Source organism: Heteronotia binoei, chromosome 21 (genome assembly GCF_032191835.1).
Source record: "Heteronotia binoei isolate CCM8104 ecotype False Entrance Well chromosome 21, APGP_CSIRO_Hbin_v1, whole genome shotgun sequence".
Lineage (NCBI taxonomy): Eukaryota > Metazoa > Chordata > Lepidosauria > Squamata > Gekkonidae > Heteronotia > Heteronotia binoei.
Genome location: NC_083243.1, coordinates 135,776,361 through 135,798,251, shown reverse-complemented (window position 1 = coordinate 135,798,251; position 21,891 = coordinate 135,776,361). Strand labels below are relative to the sequence as shown.

The 21,891-nt window shown below is 39.7% G+C and overlaps 1 protein-coding gene across 6 annotated transcripts in view; it reads right to left on the bottom strand.

Moving 5' to 3' along the window:
• Positions 1–10,558: 10,558 nt before the first annotated feature.
• The window catches only part of HIPK3 (homeodomain interacting protein kinase 3), a 144,999-nt gene continuing 133,666 nt past the window's right edge, over positions 10,559–21,891 (bottom strand). For all 6 annotated transcript variants that reach the window (XM_060262830.1, XM_060262828.1, XM_060262831.1 and 3 more), the window contains 4 exons: positions 20,698–20,838; positions 17,401–17,636; positions 17,017–17,144; positions 10,559–14,807 (listed from right to left, as the gene is read on the bottom strand). In XM_060262830.1, coding sequence (XP_060118813.1) covers positions 14,334–14,807; positions 17,017–17,144; positions 17,401–17,636; positions 20,698–20,838 — 979 coding nt within the window. In that variant the 3' untranslated portion in view covers positions 10,559–14,333. The remainder of the gene's footprint in view (positions 14,808–17,016; positions 17,145–17,400; positions 17,637–20,697; positions 20,839–21,891) is intronic.

The window sequence follows — 21,891 nt, the reverse complement described above, 5'->3', positions numbered from 1 at the left end:
ATACAAGATATATACCTGAATGGAGGAATGGTTCAGACCAGAGTCTGTAAGGGATAGCAGAAAGTCAAAAACAACTAACCCATCTGAACTGGCAAGCTTGGTGTCAATACGATGCGGTATATAAACTTAGTCCATTTATACTGATATGATTTGTAAGTTTCCTGCTATTCAGCAAAATGTATCGCACTCTGAGAAAGAGACAAGTCTATCCTCCAAGTCGTAAGTTTCAGGTGGGATACACTGTGGTGTAGCCCCCAGCCCCCATGAGTCAGTAGAAGGTCCGCAGTTGAGGGGAAGTGGTGAAAAGAGTTGGAGAATTATCAGGAACCAATGATAGCATGGCCACCAGGGCATCAGCAGGATATAGTCTTGGTGTTCCCATATTAATTTATCACCCTGATGATGAGGGGCCAAGGTAGAAAGAGGTAGAGATATTGATGATTCCATGGGTAAAGGAACATGGGATCTGACCCCACTTTGGAGCAAAACACAGGGTAGCAAATACACCTATCAGCAAACATGCCTATTCAGACAGGTAGCAAACACACCTATCTGGGGTAAGTCCAGTTGTTCTCCCAGTTTGGAGAGCCAGTTTGGTGTAGTGGTTAAGTGTGTGGACTGTTATCTGGGAGAACCGGGTTTGATTCCCCACTCCTCCACTTGCACCTGCCAGCATGGCCTTGGGTCAGCCATAGCTCTGGCAGAGGTTGTCCTTGAAAGGGCAGCTGCTGTGAGAGCCCTCTCCAGCCCCACCCACCTCACAGGGTGTCTGTTGTGGGGGAGGAAGGTAAAGGAGATTGTGAGCCGCTCTGAGACTCTTCGGAGTGGAGGGCGGGATATAAATCCAATATCTTCTTCTTCTCCCATTTTTGAAGGGAGGCCCTCCTTGGCTCAGGAAATCCACCAGTATATTCAGTTCCTCTGGAAGATGCGTGGCTACAAGAAAGGAGTCGTGGACTATGCAGTCTGACCAAATGTCCATCGTGAGGGCACAGAGCTTCCTGGAGACTGTTCTGCCTTGACAGTTGACATAGCTGAGAGCCGTGGTGTTATCTGTGAGGATGGAGACAACCTCTGATGAGAGAAGCGGGTGAAAGGATTGGACAGTATGCTTTATGGCTGATTGCTCCAGAAAGTCTATGTGGTGATGACTGTGGTGAGATGCCTATGGGCCTCTCACATAAAGCTCCCCACCCTCATTGTGACACATCTGTAGTTACTGATGGTATCAGGGGGTAAAATGGGGCACCAGAAAGAAGATTGTGTTCCTGTTACCGCTAGTTCCGGGACATCAAAACATGAGCTGGAAGTAGCATGTGGAGTGAAAGGGGGTTGATGATGGGTTGAAACCTCCTAAGGAACCATATTTGTAAGAGTTGCATGTGTACTTTGGCAAACACCAGAACACTGGAGATCACTGCCATGAATCCTAGGAGGCACTGAACCTGGAAGGCAGAGGCCTCCATCTGAGATTTCAGCTGGCGAATCAGTTCTATGATATTGTGCACTCTTTGAAATGGAAGGAAGGCTCTGCAGAGCTGAGAGTTCAATATTGCTCCTATGAACTGAACTTGGGTAGTTGGGAGTCAGATTTGATTTCTTCAGATATACATGAAGACCCCACTCCATAAGAGTGTCACTGTGGTCTCTATGCTGTGGAAGCAACCTTTTTTGGACCTGATGACTAATAACCAGTCATCTAAATAGGGAAAGAGGGTTATCCCTTGAAGACAGAGATATGCCATGATGACCACCATGGTTTTGGTAAAGACCCAGGGGGTGTGAGGAAATGACCCCTCTTTCCCCAATGTTATAGTCTCAAGCATGGTTGCCAGGGCGCCTGGAGAAGTGAGCTTGCACCCGTCTGGCCAGAGAGTGCGAGTAAAGCCATCCAGGAACTAAATGGGACTCATGTGTACAAACAGCCTAAGTGTGTAAGTGTTCTAAACAGGCACAGAGTGCTTGCCAACATGCACGGACGTTTCCCCGCTACTGCGTGGAGTCCGCCATGGTGGGGAAGAAGCTGCACCGCCACGGAGCTGTCCAGGCGACCGGTGTTGAAGCGCTAAGCATGGAAGCCACTGTGTTTCGCTAACACCACTCGTAGCCATCTTCCTGCCTGGTTGGGCTTCATTCCTTCTCAATGGGAACCTCACGTACACACCTTGAGTCATTCCTAGCCCGCAAGCAACCCATCCGTTCCATGAATGGATTAACAGCCCAACTGTTGATCCTAATTGCTCAGTAATATCCTGAACAGTAGCTCTGGTCTAGGAGATGATGAGAAAAGAGGAAGGATCTCTCCTGCCACATCCAAGCCTTTTGTCTACACCGGGGATACCTAGGTCAATATCTGATTCCCTATTGTCACATTCCCAGATAATCCCATCTCATCCCAAGCACCCAGCCATTTCCATACTGATATCACTGGAGCCGCCCCAGGCCCTGTCGCAACCTGGAAGTTTCCAGGATGCCCAGGACGAAGGTGAAGTTCATTGGCCAAAGCATACACCCAATCAGGTGTCACCAAAAACTCACCATTGGTCCAGCTGATGTCCAGCCTTCGTGGTCATCAGCAGAACCTCCCATCTCCCCTCCCAGTCACCTCCCATCCCCTCGGGACTTAGGTGACTCTTTATAACCTGTGGACTAGCTACCCACAGGTGTGCTTTCTATTCAGCAACCCCCATTTCCCGCTGGGTAGATACATCCCCGATTCCTGATCAGTTTCGGGTCCTCCCCCATTCCCTCATTCGTCGCCATCGGAGTCTTCCTTGGAGTCTGCGAGAGGTAGTATCACCCTGTCTGTTTATCCTTATATGTACCCCTATCGATCTATCTATATTTCCTAGACCTGTGTGAATGTGTGATTGTTTTGTATTTTGCCTTGTATGAAAGAACTATTATTCTAAATAAATTACAATTGGTTTTTATTAAATTAGAGTCCATTTTATTAAGCATTTACTATCTGGATGGTTGAGCCTGGTATACATTTGGTAAAAAGATTCCTATTAAGCCGGGTGTCCACCTAACTAATTCCCCAACCTCGTTTTGAGGGCATTTCGGCTTACAGGGGCAACTGAAATCCCAAAGAGGACTTGTATTGATAGTGGTCCACACTGAAGGCAAAGCATATTTCCTGTGGTGGGGGTGAATGCTGATATGGAAATATGCATCCTGCAAGTCCAGTATGGTCACCCAGTCTCCTCTCTTGAGTAGAGACAAAATGTTTTGTAAGGAAGTTGTGTGGAATTTCTGATACACAGTGAACTCATTCAGAGCCCCAAAGATCTATGACGGGCCAGAGACCCCTGTCTTTCTTTGGAACTGTGAAGTAACAGGAGGTACAGGTTCTATGGCTTACTTGCCAAGTAGAGTTTGAACCTCTTCTAAAAGAACAGTAAACAGTAACTAATGATGAAGACTGGGACAGATGGGTTTTGAACAAATTCCATCACATAGCCCTCCTTGATGACTGAAAGGACCAATCTGTCTGATGTAACCTGCTGCCAGGATGGTACATATGGGTGTAGGCAGTTAAGGCCACAAGAAGGAGGGAGGGAAACTGGAAGAACCAAGTTGGTAAAGTCAAAGCTGGTAAAGTTCAGGGTTTTTGGAGACTTTGGGTCTGGTTGACTGTGAGGCTGGTGGAGAAAACTTAGATTTGGTACCACAGGATGGTCTGGATGAAGACTGAGAAGATCTTGGTCTCCAAGACTGATTTGATGATTGCCTGTGGAATGAACATTTGGATCCAGGTTTGTTTCTGGTAGGCCATTATGAGGATGATACTCTCCCAGGTTCCAGGAAGTTTTAATGCTTTTATCCATCTTTTGCAGGATGGAGTCTGTGGTAGAACTGAAGAGACCATCGCCTTAAAAGTTAGGTCTTCTACATAAACTTTATTGTCTGGCTGGAGAGAGGTTGGACAAAGCTATACATGACGTCTGAGTGTGATGGCTGATGTGAAAGTTTTTGTGAAGACATCAACTATATGTTTAGAGGAATTTGATTGCTGTTTGCAAGAAGCAACCCCTCTTTCTGCACTTAGCTGCAGAATGTTTGTCTTCAGTCAAAGTGGTTATGGTTTCTGATATTTGTTCCCACAGAACATACTTGTATCTGCCCATGCAGGCAGAGCAGTTGGATGCTTTGATATCAAGAGCTCCTACAGAATAAAGTTTTCTGCCAAGGGCATCTAGCTTTTTGCCTTCACTGACTGATGGTGTTGAGTGGATCCGACAAGCTTTAGATCAGGATACTACAATGAAGTATGGCTTCAGATGAGTGAAGAGGAACTCTGCACCTGTTTCTTGAACTCAGTACATGTGGGTAGGCCTGTGGGATGACACAAGGGTGAAAGCTGGTTTTGCCGATGAAGCTTTTGTTGACTGGAGTATAACAGTAGTGACTCTGGCAGGGTTAGCAGCTGAGGCATCCAGTTGGGCAATGTTGAATACTGTAATGGAATGATATGTTGTGGCTGAACTGTGGAAAGTGTTAGAGGGTGGGCCATGCATTTGATGAGCTCACTGTAGGGTTTTAGATCTTCTGAGGGAGAGATAGGTACGTCACTGGTGGTATCAGAGGTGGATCAGTGTTGGGAGACTGTTCATCTGAGACATCTTGATCAGATTTGGCAATGGAGGCAGTGGAAGCTTCCGACAAATTAAGTGTCTGTAAAGTGTTGGGGTCTAAAGTCGGAGATGAGATTGGAGGTATGCTCATCCTTGTAGACTGTCTGACAAGGCAGGTGGCAAGATGCCCAAGACCACTGGGAAAATTCTGAATGCTAGACCTAGTCCTAGGATCTACAGCAGGGGTGTCAAACGTGCAGCCCATTGGCCAAACCGGCCTGCGTAGGGCTTCAATCATGCCTGCAGGGCTCTCTTCTCCTCCCTCCCCTCTTCTGTCCTCACCCTGTGAAGCTCAGGGGCTGCCAATGTTCCAAGCTCCTTCTGCCTTCTCTTTGCAGAGGCTAAAGCAGAAGCGAAGCTGCAAAGGAAATGTGGAATGGATTTCCCATTCAGGCCTATGGGCAGAGCAGACAGGAATGGGAAATCCAGTCCATATTTTCCTTGCAACTTTGTTTCAATTGAGAGGTTTAACTTCCCAGCGTTCTAATGGCCAGCTAAAGCTTCCTGCAAATCAAGCGTCCCTGTTCTGAGTCAGCTTTGTCTCTTCTCAAATAGAGTGAGAACTAGCGCCTAGTGAGCAGGGGTCATTTTGTAGAAAAATAGGTGGTGGAGCTCATCCAGGGATTGTTATACAGCTGTACATACTATTCAATGGACAAGGAGGTGGAACTCTCAGAAAGGTTCAGGAGCTGTGCTCCTGTGAGCTCCCACTAAATCCGAGGCCTGCTAGTGAATACTCTAACTTGGGAACCCACAGCCAAAGGGGGATATTACACTGGAGAGCCATTGCTCATCTGAGTAAATTGGTGGGGAGGGGGGAGGGAAGCTTGCAATGCCTTGCTATTTCATGTTTTCCCAGGCTGAGAGCATTTTATTTTTTTAGTTTTCTGCTGTGTGATCCTTGTGCTTTTCCTTGGATGTTTTATTTTAAAAATTACATTGTACAATCCCACTACTCCCCTACCTTTCTGTTTTAAACAAAATTTTGCAAGAGTTTTAAGAAGGTTTGTATTTTAAGCAAGTTTGTATTCTTGCAGGCCCTGCAAGAGTTTTCACAGTTCTGCAGGGCCCACAAGACGACACTCTTCTGCCAGGCATTTACATGATCGTGACATCTGCAGCACCAGGACTGGCCCATAAGAACACCACCAATGGCCTACCTCACCACACTGTGGTGATCCTGAGATCTCTGAGTACAGCTAACCACCAGAATTTAGTCGCTGCCTGAAATCATGATAGTAGTACATGCAGATGTTTTAAAATTGTTTTTATGTCTTATGTTTTTATTGTTATTTTATCGGTCACACTAGAGTGCTTGTGTTGACCCTTGGTCTGTGAGCCACCCTGAGCCTGTCTATGGCAGGGAGGGCAGGATATAAATTAAATAAATAAATAAAGTTAAAAATAATATCTTTAATTGTGTTTGCCTGTGTCCTTTATAAAGTATATATCTGTCTCTGGCATTACATTTTAGGACATACATAGCTTGGCCCCCACGAAGTCCCATTTAAGTCAGATCCGGCCCTCCTAACAAATGTGTTTGACACTCCTGATCTACAGGATGGAAGCCAAGGAAAGGTTGACTGAAGCAGGTACATTCCACAGAGATACTGCCATTGGCACTGATCCCAAGGAATGTGCGCTGGTGCTAGTGACTGAAACAAAGGAGATCAGTCCCTGTCATGATCATGTCAAGGACAGTGTTCTCAGTCTTGAGGACAGGTGCCTCTTGACTGATGGCTGTGAGGATGAGTCAGGTGACCATGGTCCAAAAGCAGGCTGTCCATGCTCTGGGATCCAGAACATGAGGAATGCTGTGTCAGGTCTATCTCATGTTCTGATTTGGAGAATTGGACCATTTGTGTTTGGAGTGAACCCTGTGCTGGGGGGCTTGGCCAGCAGATCAGTGATGCCAGGAGTTGAAGTGGAGATATAACTGGAGCCAGTGTCGGTTCCAGCACTGAATACTTCAGGGAGATGGATGCAGCGTATTGGGAGTGATCATGTTTCCAATGCTTCTCTGAGTCTTTCTTGGTTTTTTCTTTTTGTCCACCTTCAATTCCATGTTCTCCCCGCTTTTCTTAGCAGGCATGAAGGACTCCAGCTTTGAAGCTGAGCCCAGTTTTTTTTGGGGGGGTGGGGGCAGCCAGCATTAGAATGGGCATGGCTCTGGAAGCCATGGCCTTCTGAGGTCAATTTGCCTGTTGGTATTGATGCCAAAGGTTGGGTCATTGTGTCAACTAGTGATGATGTCAACACCATTGGGGCTGGCATGGGGGCTGATTCTTACAATGCTGCCAAAAGGCAAGCCGCTCTTTTTTTTTTCTAATTTGGAGAATTTAGCATGGTGAGGGCATGATTCAATTTGGAGCACTTCACTGAGGCACAACAGGCACAGAGAGTGGCTGTTGGCTGGTGGAATTTTACTTCCACACCTCATGCAGGGCTTGAAGAAGCCCCAACACCTTTCCATAAACCAGCTGGAAGGACACTTTCGGGCTCCATTATCTTGGCTTCAGAGGTGTCCGCAGATCGTCCTCCTGCAGCACCTCTGATTCTAGCTGTTGGAGCATCTTTCTTCAGCATGGGACTTTTACGGGGAGCTAGGGGTACATCGGTGGCTGCTCCTGTGCTTCCTGTATGTCCTGAGGCTTCGCAGCCATGAAAAGCTGACGCACCAGCAGAAAAAGAAGAACGCCCAACTGCTTTCTTGCTTTCGCTTTTCTAAGTATGCCTTTGATAGATAAGATAAGATAGATAGATAAGATAAATTTATTGTCATTGTTCTCAAAAAAGAAAATGAGAGCAACGAAATGAGGTGCTCTTCCACAAACATACCAACACATCAACACCCACAAAAGGACATATACATAGAACATTTAAATGCATCTAAAAACACATAACCATTCATAACCCTGCATTTAGCTTAACCACGGCGCTTGGATAGAAGCTGCCCTTGAATCTATTTGTCTTTGATGTAGCATCTTTCTACTCCTAATGTGATGAACCTACTTGACAAGTAAGTGACTTTTCAACTTCGCTGGCTAATGGGTCACTTTGCATAACAATGAGAGACTAGTTCAAAGGAAGAGAAATGAGGCCTTGGAAAGTTACGAGCAGTCTTAAATATCGGTAATTATTTAAATTGTATTGAATACAACTACTAAAATTGACCCGGATTATAATTGGACATATACTAAAGAGATTATTATTAGGCTGCAATATGATCTGAACATAAAGGAGATATATTTTAGAGAGATCTGTCTCTATCGCCTGATTGTATTTGAAAGGGTAACATTTGAAATCTCACCTGGTGCTGTTGTGGAATGTGGATTTAACAGGACCTTGAAGCTACTTTACATCTTGGATTAAGAGACTGAGTTTGCTGTCAGAGAAAAATGGCATTGCCTAGCAAAATGTCTTATAAAAAAGATATCTTATCAAATATATCTCTGAAAATATATCTGTCTTATAAAAAAATATCTTATCAAATATAACTCTGAAACAGGATCTTGGCTCATTTATGCAGCTTATTAAAGAGCAAATGGGTTGTTTTATGCTGAAAGCTAGCGAAACTGCAAATCTACAGGAGTTGAGTGCTAAAGAGATTCTTCTGATGTCTGTGGAATCGGAATGGGAAAGTGATATGTTCCGAAACAAACAAAAGAAAACCAAAATGGTTCCGTATGTCGCAGTAAAAAAACAAGACCGGAAATTAAGATCCAGTGAAGTCATGCTGAGAGGGAAAAATGGCGTTGATTCTTCCTCCCACTGTTTAGGGGGCAGATTATATTGAGAAGAGAAAAGGTACACTCTGACCAACAAATTAAGATGTGGAAAGCTTTCTGGAAGAAGTATCTTGAATTTTTTTTTCACTTTTGTGGATGGTTGGATATGGAACCCTGATTAAGAAGTGGCATGCGATTTCAAAAGGCAATGTGTGATGTTTGGGTGACATTAAATGGGCTGTCTCTGATGTAATATGGATGTAGAAATTAAAGGAACTCAAAAGCTTTTAAATTTTGGGAAGAAGGATTCCTGAATGTTGATTTTTCTTTTTTGTGGATAAACAAATATGCAATTATTAATAATGAACAGTTATGTGAATTTAAAAGACTAAGGGAGATCCTAAAGAAGGAAGAGAGTTGGTAAAATTGTAATTAAATATATAGTCAAATTGGATTAATGCTAAAGAGTGCAGATAAAATATTTCTTTATATAGTAGATTTATTTATAGTATGCTTATTTGGTGAAAATGCTCATACTGATGAAAGAGCTGGATTAACTGTTGAAAAGGCAGATAACACAATTGTTTTGTAATCTGGTAGATTTGTTTCTAACATGCTTCTTTGGAGAAACTGTTTAGAATGAGACAGACAAATCATTAAGTTGTATCTTTTGTAATTTGTTAAAGATAAAGATATGATTTTTATGTGCTTGCTTTAATAAGGATTTTGTTAAACCAACAATTTAATTTGTGCCTATAATAGGGTTAAGTTAAATCAGATAAAATTGGCGAGATGGTTTTGAATTTTTTTTTAACGTTATATACTTATTTGTGTTCAAAAAGAATTGTTTAGATTCTTATTGCTAGTACTAGTTTATTTAAAAAAATTGTAATGAAAGAAAGGATGGTAAAATATATGGATCTTTATACTTGCAGGTAGAATGATCTGAGTATTTTATTTGGAGTTAGAATTATAATTGATATATTTGTACTTTTTCTATTTCTGTTTTTCCCATTCTGTTAATGCCCTTTCCCCCCATTTTATGTATTTCTGCACTGCTTTTTCCTTTTGTAGTTTAAATTAATAAAAATTGTAAACTGGCATAAACCAGCTGGAAGTAGGAGCAAGGGAAAAGGGAGTGGGAAAGAGGAGGCTCCAAAGGGCAGCAAAATAAATCCTCTTTCTTTTAGGCTGAATCAAAGACAAAGAAAAAAAGGGTGCAACAAGTTGGAGAAAACTATAGAGAATTACAAAGAAATATAAAAAAAAGATAGGTTCACTGAGCCTAGAGATGGAGATCAGTGCAGTGGTCAGAAGAGAACTGGTGGGATGTCTGTGCCCACCCTTGTGAGCATGCACTGTGGGGCTTCTGCATTTGTCACCAGGAAAAGGACACAAAAATCCTTTAGGCTTGATAGGTTACTGAATGGAATTGGCACAGGCGCCCTATTCCCACTGGTGTGATGCACAGAGACTATGAAGAAGATTATCTTCATAACTTTATTTTCTACATTCCAAGGCATGCTTATGTGTACACACATATCATCTTTTCTTACCACAAAAGCTTGGCCAAGATGGATGGCTGCTGTAGATATAATTCTGTCACAGTGGTTTTTAGTATGATAATTTACTCAATGAAATTTGAACAAAACACTGTCCCAGTAAAAAAAAGAGCAAGAGGCCAGTAGCACCTTAAAGACTAACAAGCTTTGTGGCAGGGTGTGGACTTTTTTGAGTTACTGCTGTTCTGAAGATCACAAGAGCTCACCATACTTTGCCACAAAATTAGTTAGTCATTAAGATGCTACTGAACTTTGCTCTTTTCTATCGCTACAAACAGACTGACATGGCTACCCATCTTGATCTAACATTTTCCTAGTACAAGTAGCTGTCAAAAGAGCTCAGCTTGTCAATGAAGTCCAAAACTACAACACAGACAACCACTTTTCTGGAGATTATTCAAAGCCTGACAACTCTGGGATCTATAAAGCATTTGATCAAACTATTTTTACAAGGATCCCATGACAAGGAAATATTGGTGGCCAACCTACCTCAACAGAAGCTTTTATATAACCTCTGAATACAAAAACTGAGAGACTTCAATAGCACTTTGAGACTTCAATAGCACTTTGAGAGTACAAGATTTACTTGATCATGATTTTTTTAACCAAAACAAAAGCCAACACTTCCAAATTGCTGTAATATATATTTTAATTCAAAGTGAATCTTGACAGTAATACACCATAAATTCTTATTTTGACACTCACCAAAATAGTCACCTGGAAAACCCGCTTTTTGTGACAAAGTACAGAAGGCTTGGTCACATTTAAATCACTGAGAACTAGAGAGAAATACTATCGCAAACTGTAAGAAACATTACATCCATAAAAATTTTCCCAGTCCTCTTATTGTAATATTGCACAGTGCAATTGCTACATGGCAAACTAGTGTAGCACAGAAATCAAGAACAAAAAGCCACAAGTCTACAAATAATTGTTAAACTGTAACAGTTCAAACTTAGTAACCAAATCTATATCATTAGTTCTAAAACAAATCTTTCTACAGCTTGCAGTGTGATTTAGCTTTTACTCAACACAAACCAACTTAAAATTAGCAGTAAATAGAGAATATTAAAAAAAAACAGTTAATACAGTAGTACATTTGATCAGTAACACACCCTGAATTAAAGTTAAAAAATGAATACAAGGAAGTCTTATAAAATTAATCTCCAAATTAAAAATAGTATGCAATTTTGTCATTGTGCAGTGTTTTATTTAAAAGACAATGGATCAATAAAATGAGTCTATGGAACAGCTTTTCCAGATTTATACCCTTGTCTTGCAGGCAGTTCTGTATTGACACACAGTTGGCCCTCTGAAGCCATAAGTCATTTATTTCACAGCAAACTGAAGTCAATAAAATTGCTGTGGAGTAGGAGTTTCAAACTACAGAGATGGCAAAAATTCTGGTACTTCACTGGAATTCTCATTACAGAACTGGTTACAGAGTCATATATTATGTAAACTGTAGCAGATCTTAGTTTCCTTTTTATCATCATGAAAGAATTAAAGTCACTTTGTTACTATTCATTAAGAGCCGTGAGCTTCACTTGGGGCATGTGAATAGCAGAGGTTTCATATTTCAGCGTGGCTTAATGTCCCAAGCTAGCTTTATATCCTAAGTATAATTTAAAAGTACAATAAATATTTAAGAGCAAGAAAGGGTCCAAGCAAATTTAAAAAAAAAAACTGTTATCTTTACAGAAAAGTTAACTTCTGGTGCTCATAATCTGTACTGAGTCCACTGCCAGCAATGGAAATCACACCAAGAAACCCCAATTCTCAATGCCATGGAGTTAACGGGAAATCAGAATTTGCTGAACCACAAACAGTGAGGAGCAGGGTCTGCTTGACTGTTCTCTCGACTTCATCTAAAACTTTAGTATGTGCTCAAAATGTTGCACTTAAGTCAGATTATTCTTGTTTATACACACACACACACACACACAAAATTTGTATTTATATAAAAGACTATTTATGAAAAACCACTGAAGCCAAAATCCAAAGAACTCCTTTAGGTAGCTTCCAGAACTTATTCATGTCCAGTGGAACTTTTTACTCTTCATTTTGCAACCTCTCATGCTGTATCGCAAACTTTTTTTGAAAATTCCACAAAGTTTTAAAAAACTTTTTTTCTGATGCAAGACAGAAACTTTCTAGAAAAAGAACAGTAGATGAAAAGCTTCACTGGACATGAAAATGACACCTGTGGCTCTCAGGCTGTGGCCCAAAAACTTGTACGAAATATTAGAATTTAATTTCATTTTCAGCCGTTAAAATGTACTGCTGGTTTTTGGTTTTTATGAATACTGCTGTATTTCAGTCCTGAAAAGGAAATCAAATGTAGGTACATTCATTTCATTTACATATACATTAAATAAAACACTGCTTGTGTTAATGGAACAAAAAACCCCAAACCTGTTAGTAACTGAGGCTGCAATCCTAAGCACAATTACCTGGAAGTAAGCCCCATTGAACACAAAAGGATTTGAGTAAATATGTTTAGGATTGTCCTTAAGAAGCACTCTGCATTCTTATTCCAGTCCATGCTGTAAGAACTGTTATTCCAGAAACTTTTGTTTATAAAAAGTCAAGCCACCAAGATACAGTTTTAAGTGTCTACACAATGAGAATATGAACACATAAAAATTAAATTACATGGATACACCCACTTATATGCAGTGATAGTTAATGGAGATAAAATACTGATGCAAATAACACACCCCAAAATAACATATGCTTTTCCTTTCATCATTTACAATATAATAGTTACAACACTCCAAACATGAAAGCAAACAGAACAAAATCAACCCTCCTTCCATTTCATGTAATTAGACATACAGAAGATAGAAGGCTAAGAACTAGTTAAATCACCTCATTTCACAGCTATCTGAAGTGGCAATCATTATATAGCAGCTTTATCTATGATACATTCAAGATAAATGATACAATTTATTACTTGCCTCATAAACTAGAACACAGCCTCACTTTAATACCTTCCTTTAAACCCATTGCTAACACTAGTTACAGTATACTTGAGGTCTATCAAAAAGTAGCTACCTTTTATAAGAAATGGATGATTAAGTCTTTGGTGCTGCAAAAGCAATTTTACTTGAACATGAACAAAAAACCTAACCACACAGAAAAGATGCACTTCCTAGGAGGGTAAAAAGCATGTAATTTATTGTCCCTGACGGAATGTATTAAATAAGAAAACATCCCAAAAGGCTAGAACAAATACTATAATGTAAAAAGACTAAAATCTCTCTCATGCATAAATGAAAAATTGCACACAAAGTACTCACATCTTTTCAAGCTTCAATAGTAAATATTTCGCTACTATTTATTAAATACTGCATGGTTTGTTCAAGCTAAGATGAAACCACAGCATGAATCAATTAGCATTTTGCTTTTTTCTTTCATAATCTACCCAAGTCATGCCTACTGCACCTCTAAACAGGATATAAAATCCAATTTGACATAAACACTTTGAAAATAAACTACTTAGATTGTATTGCAGTTCCACTGAACAGTATAAAACACAATTTTATTTTGTTTTTTTTAAACGGCTACTGAATCAACTTTTCCTAAAGCACTACAAAATGCTTTTCTTAAAGCTGATCATTCTGGGAAAAGGTATCAGACAGCAGAATTCAGCAACAGGAAAACATGCTGCCTTCAAGATAAACAAAACACACTCAGTACTAAAATCATACTAAACACACACACAACTAAAAAAGAGCATTACTTTATCAAATAATCAGCAAATCTGAATGTTAAGTGCTGCAGTCCTCAACATTTATAATATAGTAACATTGACAACCTCAAATATTTAAGGCACTATGTGTGGGAACAGTTTACAATGCAGCTGAGATTATTAGGACACCAACATTTAAGAGCAATTTTCTAGGCAACTTCATTTTTGCCCATGCAAAAGGACACATGCGATGTGAATAACAGCTCAACCTCTTTACATAAGTGATTCAACACAGAACACCAAGATACATAATACAAACAAATTACTCATACATGATACTGATGACACATGTGCATCTGTTGCTCTAAATCTGTACACTCAAATGGCTTCCCAAATGTAGACGTGTCTTGCACTAGTTAGAAGGCAATTGTATAAAAAATAGTAGGAGCAAAACTGGTTTTCTGCTCCCGTAAGTCACCTGCCTGGAGTTACTCTATAAGAAGATAACATGACTAAAGACAAGTTATACCAAATGTGCAAAAACACATTAAAAGTGAGTTAAAGCTCAAGGTTGTTTAAATTGCACCCAAGTCTAACATGATTAAAAAAAATAATTTTATTGTGCCATGGCTAATATTTATTAAATACCATGTTCTTCTCTCAAATCAACGCATGTTTAATTGAGCTTCCTCAGCATACTGAATTTGAGTTCTCACATAAATGGATACTGACTGAGTTTTGTTGGACTCAATGGAAATCCTGTGTAAGCAGGTGATGCTATGTAAGAATGTGGTGGAAAAATCGGTTTGTACTGAGTCTGATGGATGGTTGGGGAGGGTAGCAGTCGGGGATTTATGCCCACTGGGACTTGGTGAACTATGCCATTGTGATGAGATATACCGTAAGTGGGATGTTGTAATATAGGTCTTGAGGTACATGGTGAGGCTAGGATGTGGGCAACAGGAGCAGCAGTACTAAGAGGTGCAGATGATGGATAAGGTAAAATAGCAGGCTGTCCTCCAAGATGCGCACTTCCAGCCAAATGTGCGTGAACCGAGGTATGAGTGGGACTTCCATGTTGAAGAGAGAATGCATGACTGGCAACATTGATTGGGATATAGGCCTGCTGTCTCCAGGGTCCACAGTTTCCATTCCACTCCTGAGTCCCAGATCCATAGTGTTGAACCTGCCCCAAGAGAAATGACAGTTAAATTTCAAATAAGTACAATCATTCACCACTTCCAAAGAGGCCTATGTTGCCTCTACTGCCAAACAATCTTCCTCTTTTCCACCAACACTGCCTGTAACATCCTGAGGGCGAGATTTCCTCCTCCTTTCGCCATGTTCTTTTCCTCACCATTACATAACGTTCTGCAAGATCAATGAAGGGTCTCTTTGTTCCAGCATTTTTATTTACTTTTCTCACTGAGACTCAAGGCAGATTATAACTTTTAAAACTATGCAACAAAAACAGTACAAGACAAGACACCTAAGAAACAGAAATTAGACAATAACGCAGTAAGAACAAGATAATACATACAATAAACATTGCCATAAATGACAGCATTGCCCCTTTGTAAATATATTCTCCTGAACAAGTGTAGTTTACGCATTCAGTGGAATGACAGAAGCATGGGAGCTATTCTGATATTTTCAGGCAGGTCATTCCATAAATGAGAGTCACAACAAAGAATGCTTGGGTACAAGTAGCAGCTGATCTTAACCATTTGCAGGGTGGCACCTTCAGAAAACTTTGCTTAGCTGAGTGCAGCTGTTGCAATGAGGCCTATCAGGAAAGGTATCTTTTAGATATTGATCCTAGGCCATGAAGGACATGGTATGTTATAGTCAATTCCTTGAACTGAGCTCTGAAACTAACCTACAACCAATGGACTTGTAATGTGTAATGTAATACATATATACTCTGCCTAGCTCCCAATTGTAACTGAGCTGCAGCATTCTGTACCAACTAGAGTTTCTATATTGTCTTCAAATGCAGAACCATGTACAGTGTACTGCAATAGTCTAGCCTCAAGTCTAGTCTATGTACAGTGTATTGCAATAGCCATGTAGCCAGTTCAGCTAGGTCAAGAAAGGGAGCCATCTTCCAGACTAAATGAAGATGGAAGAAAGCATTTTTAAGCTGAATTAACTTGTTTCTCCAGCAATAAAGCTGTGTCCAGGATAATCCCTATACTCTTAACGGGAGGCTGTGAGAGACAGCTGAATGTCATCAACTGTGTGTGTGTGTGGGGGGGGGGGGAATGTCATCCAAGATCTCAGCCTTCTCAACCAGCATCACCTCTGGCTTATCAGGATTTAGTTTCAACTTGTTCACTTTTAGCCATTTGATGACAGCAGCCAGGCACTAGCTCAGGACCTCTACAGGACCGCAGGACCTCTGGGCTGTATGGAGGTCAGAAGAGATTTGAAGCAAGGTTGCATCCTTGCTCCCATTATTTAACTTCAATATAAACTCCATGCTGCAGGTCTTGTCCAATCCCATCTGCCCAATATAGCAAATAGACCAATCTCTACACTATTATACGTAGATGACACGGTTATTCTAGTTTACACCGAAGCAGGACTCAAAAGAGCCTACCATGAACAAGAAACAATCCAATCCAATTTTCCCAGATCCTTATTTGAAGTACTTTGCTTGTACCCAGTGCCCTGCTTAGGCTAGAGGCAGGGCTGGTTCCACGCTACATGCATCTGTCTCAAGTTAACACCCCCCAGGTTAACTTAATTAATCCTTTCAGACAATTTTCACTCAAGGTGTGCAAGAGCAATAAAGGACAAACTGCAATACTTGGTTCCTCTTGTAAAGCCTCACTTTATCTTGGGTAACCAGGAGCCAGAGCACTAATCAAATAGAGACTATGGGATACCACCCTTCAAGCTGACAGATCACAGGCCTAACCTTCTCTAGCAGTGGGGAACTGTAACAAAAGTTTTGTTCCATCAAGTTACCTTTATACATTAAAATCTCCCAAAGACTGCTTAGCCTTCACTCTGGCCCAGTTTAATGCCCTCCCATCTGCCCTTCTTGAAGAGAGATATGCATGTATCCCATACGTACATTGTCTCTGCCTATGTCAGTCTGGAATAGTAGAAACAATTGAACATGTCCTTTTACATTGCTAATCTTACCAGGGCATTTGGAATACATACATTACCCCAATTTGGTCCAAATATCCAGATAGATCAAATTATTTTTATATTCTTCTTGCTGATTGTTTCAACAAAACTATCCTTAAGGTAGCAAGATTCTCTCCTCTGTCATGTTTAACAAGGCAGAGGAACACAGTTTTAACATTTTAATAATTTTATTATTATGATTAATTGTATATTTTCTGCATGGAATATCTATATATTAGAGTATGCACACATACCCGACTGAGGTTTGAGTGCTGCTGATGGAATCCTGATGTCAATTTTCGTTGACGATTACCAAAGTCAGAAAGGTGGTTTGTTTTTATACGGGCAGATCGACGTTTTACCAATGGTTGGCAAGTGGCATCTAGCAAAACATAAAGACAGCAGGTCTAAAAGATGTACTCCAAATATACTTTTAATATTTCTCTTAGCTACGCATGACAAAACATCTCTATTCTGGCTATTAATTGTAAACACAGTGTATGCTCACGAATTCTATTGGGAATGGGGCAGAATCCTTACTCCTGATTATTTTTTGGTTTCGACACAGTATAAAAATGAGTTGACAGAAATACTCAACAGAACATGCCAACATAGTGAAACAAGTAAGTTCTGATTACCTTTGCGTATCATTTGCTCATCTGTATCTAATCTGTTCTCTATCGTTATTGGTGGCACCACCACAGTGCAGATAGCTGGTTTGGCTTTCATGTTTGTTGAGGTTCTTGTTTCTGGGGTTTCCCTGGTATCTTCGGCAAAATTGTTTTCTAGGAATGGGCTGTCATGGCCTGAAGAGTCTGAACTTGGGGAGCCATCCACAGTATCACAGCCACTTTCTTGATCATCATCTGACATACTATAGTACAGCAGTAAAGTGAAGTATTATTACAAATGATAGGTTCTGTTATATGAGGTTTATAATTTGTCTTGTTAGCTATAATTTATTCTTCCTATAATATACATACAAGAAAGAAGGATGTAAAATAAGTAAAATTAAAACCACAGGACAGATTTCATATTTTAAGTTCTCCTGTTTGAACATAGGAAGTTAAACGAGTTGTTCTGCAATCCAAAAAATGAAGGCAGATTTCAATATATGAATAGTAGGGAAAAAACAGAAAAGAATGAGCAACGCTAAAACCCCAAGGAGTTCCAAACTGTAGATGTATGAAAACTTTCATCCACCCAATATGAATAGGAATATGCTGACCTTGCATAAAATTTAATCTTCCTCAAGACATCTTTGCAATCTCAATCATGATTATACTCAGGAACTGTTTTAAACAACTTCAGCTTCCCATAATTCAGAGGTCAGCAGTATGTTGATATGGTCGTCCAGTGACTACTGAACTATCCATGAGATAGTGCCAGCCTTTACTTTTCCTTCCCAATACATTCCTCACCTCTCACAACTACAGAAATGTATTTCACTGAAATCAGTGGTTCTTGCTTTCAAAGTATTTGAAAACAAGCTATGCTGCAGTGGTACATAATAATAATAATAATAATAATAATAATAATAATAATAATAATAATAATAATAATAATAATAATAATAATAATAATAATTTTTTATTTCTATCCCGCCCTCCCCGCCGGAGCAGGCTCAGGGCAGCTCACAACAGAAAACACACATTACATCAATTATACTTATAAAACATGGTTAAAACAATTACAAATTATTAAAATTAACTTAACAATATGGCGTTATAAACAGGTTTCAGTAAATTTCCGAGAGTAAAAGCATTTCAAGAATAAAAGCATTTCCAGCAGCATACCTAGTTTGTCACTAGTTTTCCACTAATTGAAGGCCATCTTGAAGAGGTGGGTCTTGCAGGCCCTACGGAATCCATCTAAACATCATAGGGCCCTCACCTCCTCAAGTGTTTTCTGAGTAATGCAGAAATAGTAGAAGAACCGCCTCCCCCCTCCCCCCCATGTTATGGCAGATTGGTACAGCAGCACAGCATTCCTTCAAAAGCAGACTGTACAAGTCTGAAAATTGCCCATTTCTAGAATAATTCACATTGTGAGGCTCTACCCTTCTAGAACAAGTGATCTCATCGAATAATTTATGTTCTAAAAAACACTGTCAGTAAAACTAGCTAGCTTCCCACTTATGAATGCCAACCACTCAAAGACCAGTCATCGAGATACTGTGTTCCTCTGGTTCCTGAACAAGACTCTTTTATATCCTTGCTGCAGTAACCAAGACACTGCAGCAATCAGAGGTACTTTTATTTATTTATAGGAGTAATTAATATATCACTAGACAATGTATACGGCATGAAACAATTTTACATATTCAGTGCTGATCATTTTATTTATTTATTTCTGCTAATTTATACCCCGCTCCTCCCGAGAACAGATTTAATACAGTATTTTAAAAACACGTAAATCTACACTTATGCAATTTTTATCTGACATGCTATTTCAGATACGCATATAATACAAAAGGAAGCCAAATAATCACATGTAGTTCCAGCCCAGTGGGCAAAGTAGTTTCTAACAGAATACACTCCCCAAAAGGCTCAGGAACAGTAGTGCACTAACTGCAACAAGCAAGGCAGAATAATTTCTAGGGAAAGAGTGCTGCAAAGTTAAGGTGCCACCTGCCCTGACATGCCTTCCAATTTACATAAAACCATGGTCTACAAAGGCAGTATCTTTTTTGCTGTAGCAACTAGACAAAAACTAAAACTAAATATGTGCAATTACTGTTTCTTGTCAAGATGATCACCTCATTCATGCTTACCATAACAAGCATTCTGTATGTGTGTGTGTATATATATATATATTTAGAGGCTGTCATATTTCTTGTCCGTAAATGTAATAGCGGTAATAAACTAATTCTAGCTATGTATATTTGGTCACCCCCGCTTGTGAAGAACACTGGTTTACAGAGACATATAGTTTTAATAAACTGAAATTATTGGCTGCATATCACTGTTACCAAGAGGAAATTTTTTTTCAACCAAAGAAGATGCTCAAGCTACAGCTCTCTGAGGTTGTGAACAGCAGTGAACTGACAAAAAAGTAAGCTTTTGGGGGTCTTTAAAGTAACCACCACCACCCACCCTGTTTCATGCTTTAAATGTTAGCTGTGGAACACTTGGCTCAGTCCTAGTAGTTTCTCCCATCTTTTTAATTGGGAACCTAGTTACTACGGTGATTGTTGTCAGGGAAGCAAGATAATTCTATAATGGACCATAAATTCAGGATTTTCACAACTAAACAAAGCTGCTCATTTGAGTTCCCTGCAAGCCTGTAGAAAACTTAAATTTTTAAAAATTTGTATTCAGGAAATAGTAACGTAACAGATCTCCAAAGTATTGCTGTTGGTGTTTCAGAAAAGAGTTTTCAGTATATATTTTAGAACAATATCAATAATCTTCTGGAACCATATAATTGCTATATCCAAACAAAAAACATGTTCACTCAGAATAATTCTAAGCTTTCATCATATGAAATATTCAAACTGGAAGTCTACAAGCTTAGTAAGACTTCTCCCCCTGTAGTATTTCAACCTTATCTGGTGGTGGAAAATGTCATCAAGTCACACCTAACTTATGGCAACCCCATAGGGTTTTCAAGGCTAGAGATTTTCAGAGGTAGTTTGCCATTTCTGCCCCTGCGTCACAACCTTGGTATTCCTTGGTGGTTTCACATCCAAATACTTCCCAGGGCTGAGCTTCTTAGCTTCTGAGATCAGGATAGCCTGGGCTATCCAGGTCAGGTGGTTCACCTTATCTACTCCTCAAAAATATCCAGCACACAGATGAATTGTCACAGTGATTCAGAGAGCTGCATGGGCAAGCTTATAACATATAGACTTACAGCTCAGGATTTTTTCTGGAAAACAGCCTTTACATAAAACCCAGTTCTTTAAAAAACAAAACAAAAGAAGCCTGCCTTACCTGTTGTGCCTTTTACAAGGAGATGGACTGGACTGTCCAGAAGAGCTGGTACTCAAAGTGCTGTCAGGACTGCTTAATGAACACACACGGTCAATATTTAGAGTACTCTGGCAAGCTTCGCAATCAAGGCTACCATTACATCTGATACAGGAAGAGAAGGAAATTAGATATGCCTGTAGATATGAGTGCCCAGGAAATAGGAAAACTGGAAAATGGGGGGGGGGGAATAATAGAAAAACCTCTTACTAAATGTTCTACCTTAAAATATGAGTCTTAGGGTAATTTTTTCATTCTCACACTGGAAAAAACTCCTATGAAATATTTTCATTTTTCAGTGGGGAAACTTTGGTCTTATAAAGCATGAAAAAGTCTCAGATTTTTCTCCCAAAGGAAAAATTAGGGGATTTGGGGGATCACTGGAAAAAAACCCTTTATTCTACATACATAAATTTTCAATAATTTTTTTCTTAAATGTCAATCATTTAGCATCAATTAATAAGCCGTAGTGTGCTGAATGATAATGCATTACTAAAAACCTCAGTGTTTTCAATGTTATAAAGTTTAGCTCACTATCCAAACATATTATTATTCCTACCTATTGTGATTCAGTTTCTGTCCAAATAACACACTTTCTTTTATTACAGATTTTTTCTTCCTTCAAGTGTTATTTTTTCCTACTCTCAAATGGCAAAAGCTAAAAAAAAATGTACTTTCTCAAGAGATGGGTATATTTGTAATTTTTCTTATTGAAAATTGAAATATCTATACTTTTAAATTCCATAAATATGCTAAATAGTATAATTTCATGTGCTAATTACATTATAAATGATGTATTTTGGAAGAGGGAAAAAAAATTCTCTTTGTCAATTCTTTTGACCCTATACAAAATTTTATAAACCTAGCATGCCCACCCAGCCATTTCTTTTCTAAACTGAAAAATCCTAGACTCTTCAGCTTTTCCTCTTAGGGAAGGTGCTCCAATCCCCTAATCATCTTGGTTGTCCTCTTCTGTGCTTTATCCAGCTCTGTGATGTCCTTTTTGAGATATGGTGACCAGAACTCTATACAGTATTCCAGTTGAGGCTGCATCATATAGATCTATACAAGGGCATATGTTCAATTCCTTTCCTAATAATCCTTAACACAGAGGATTTTTTCACTGCTGCAGCACACTAGATTGACGCATAGTTACAT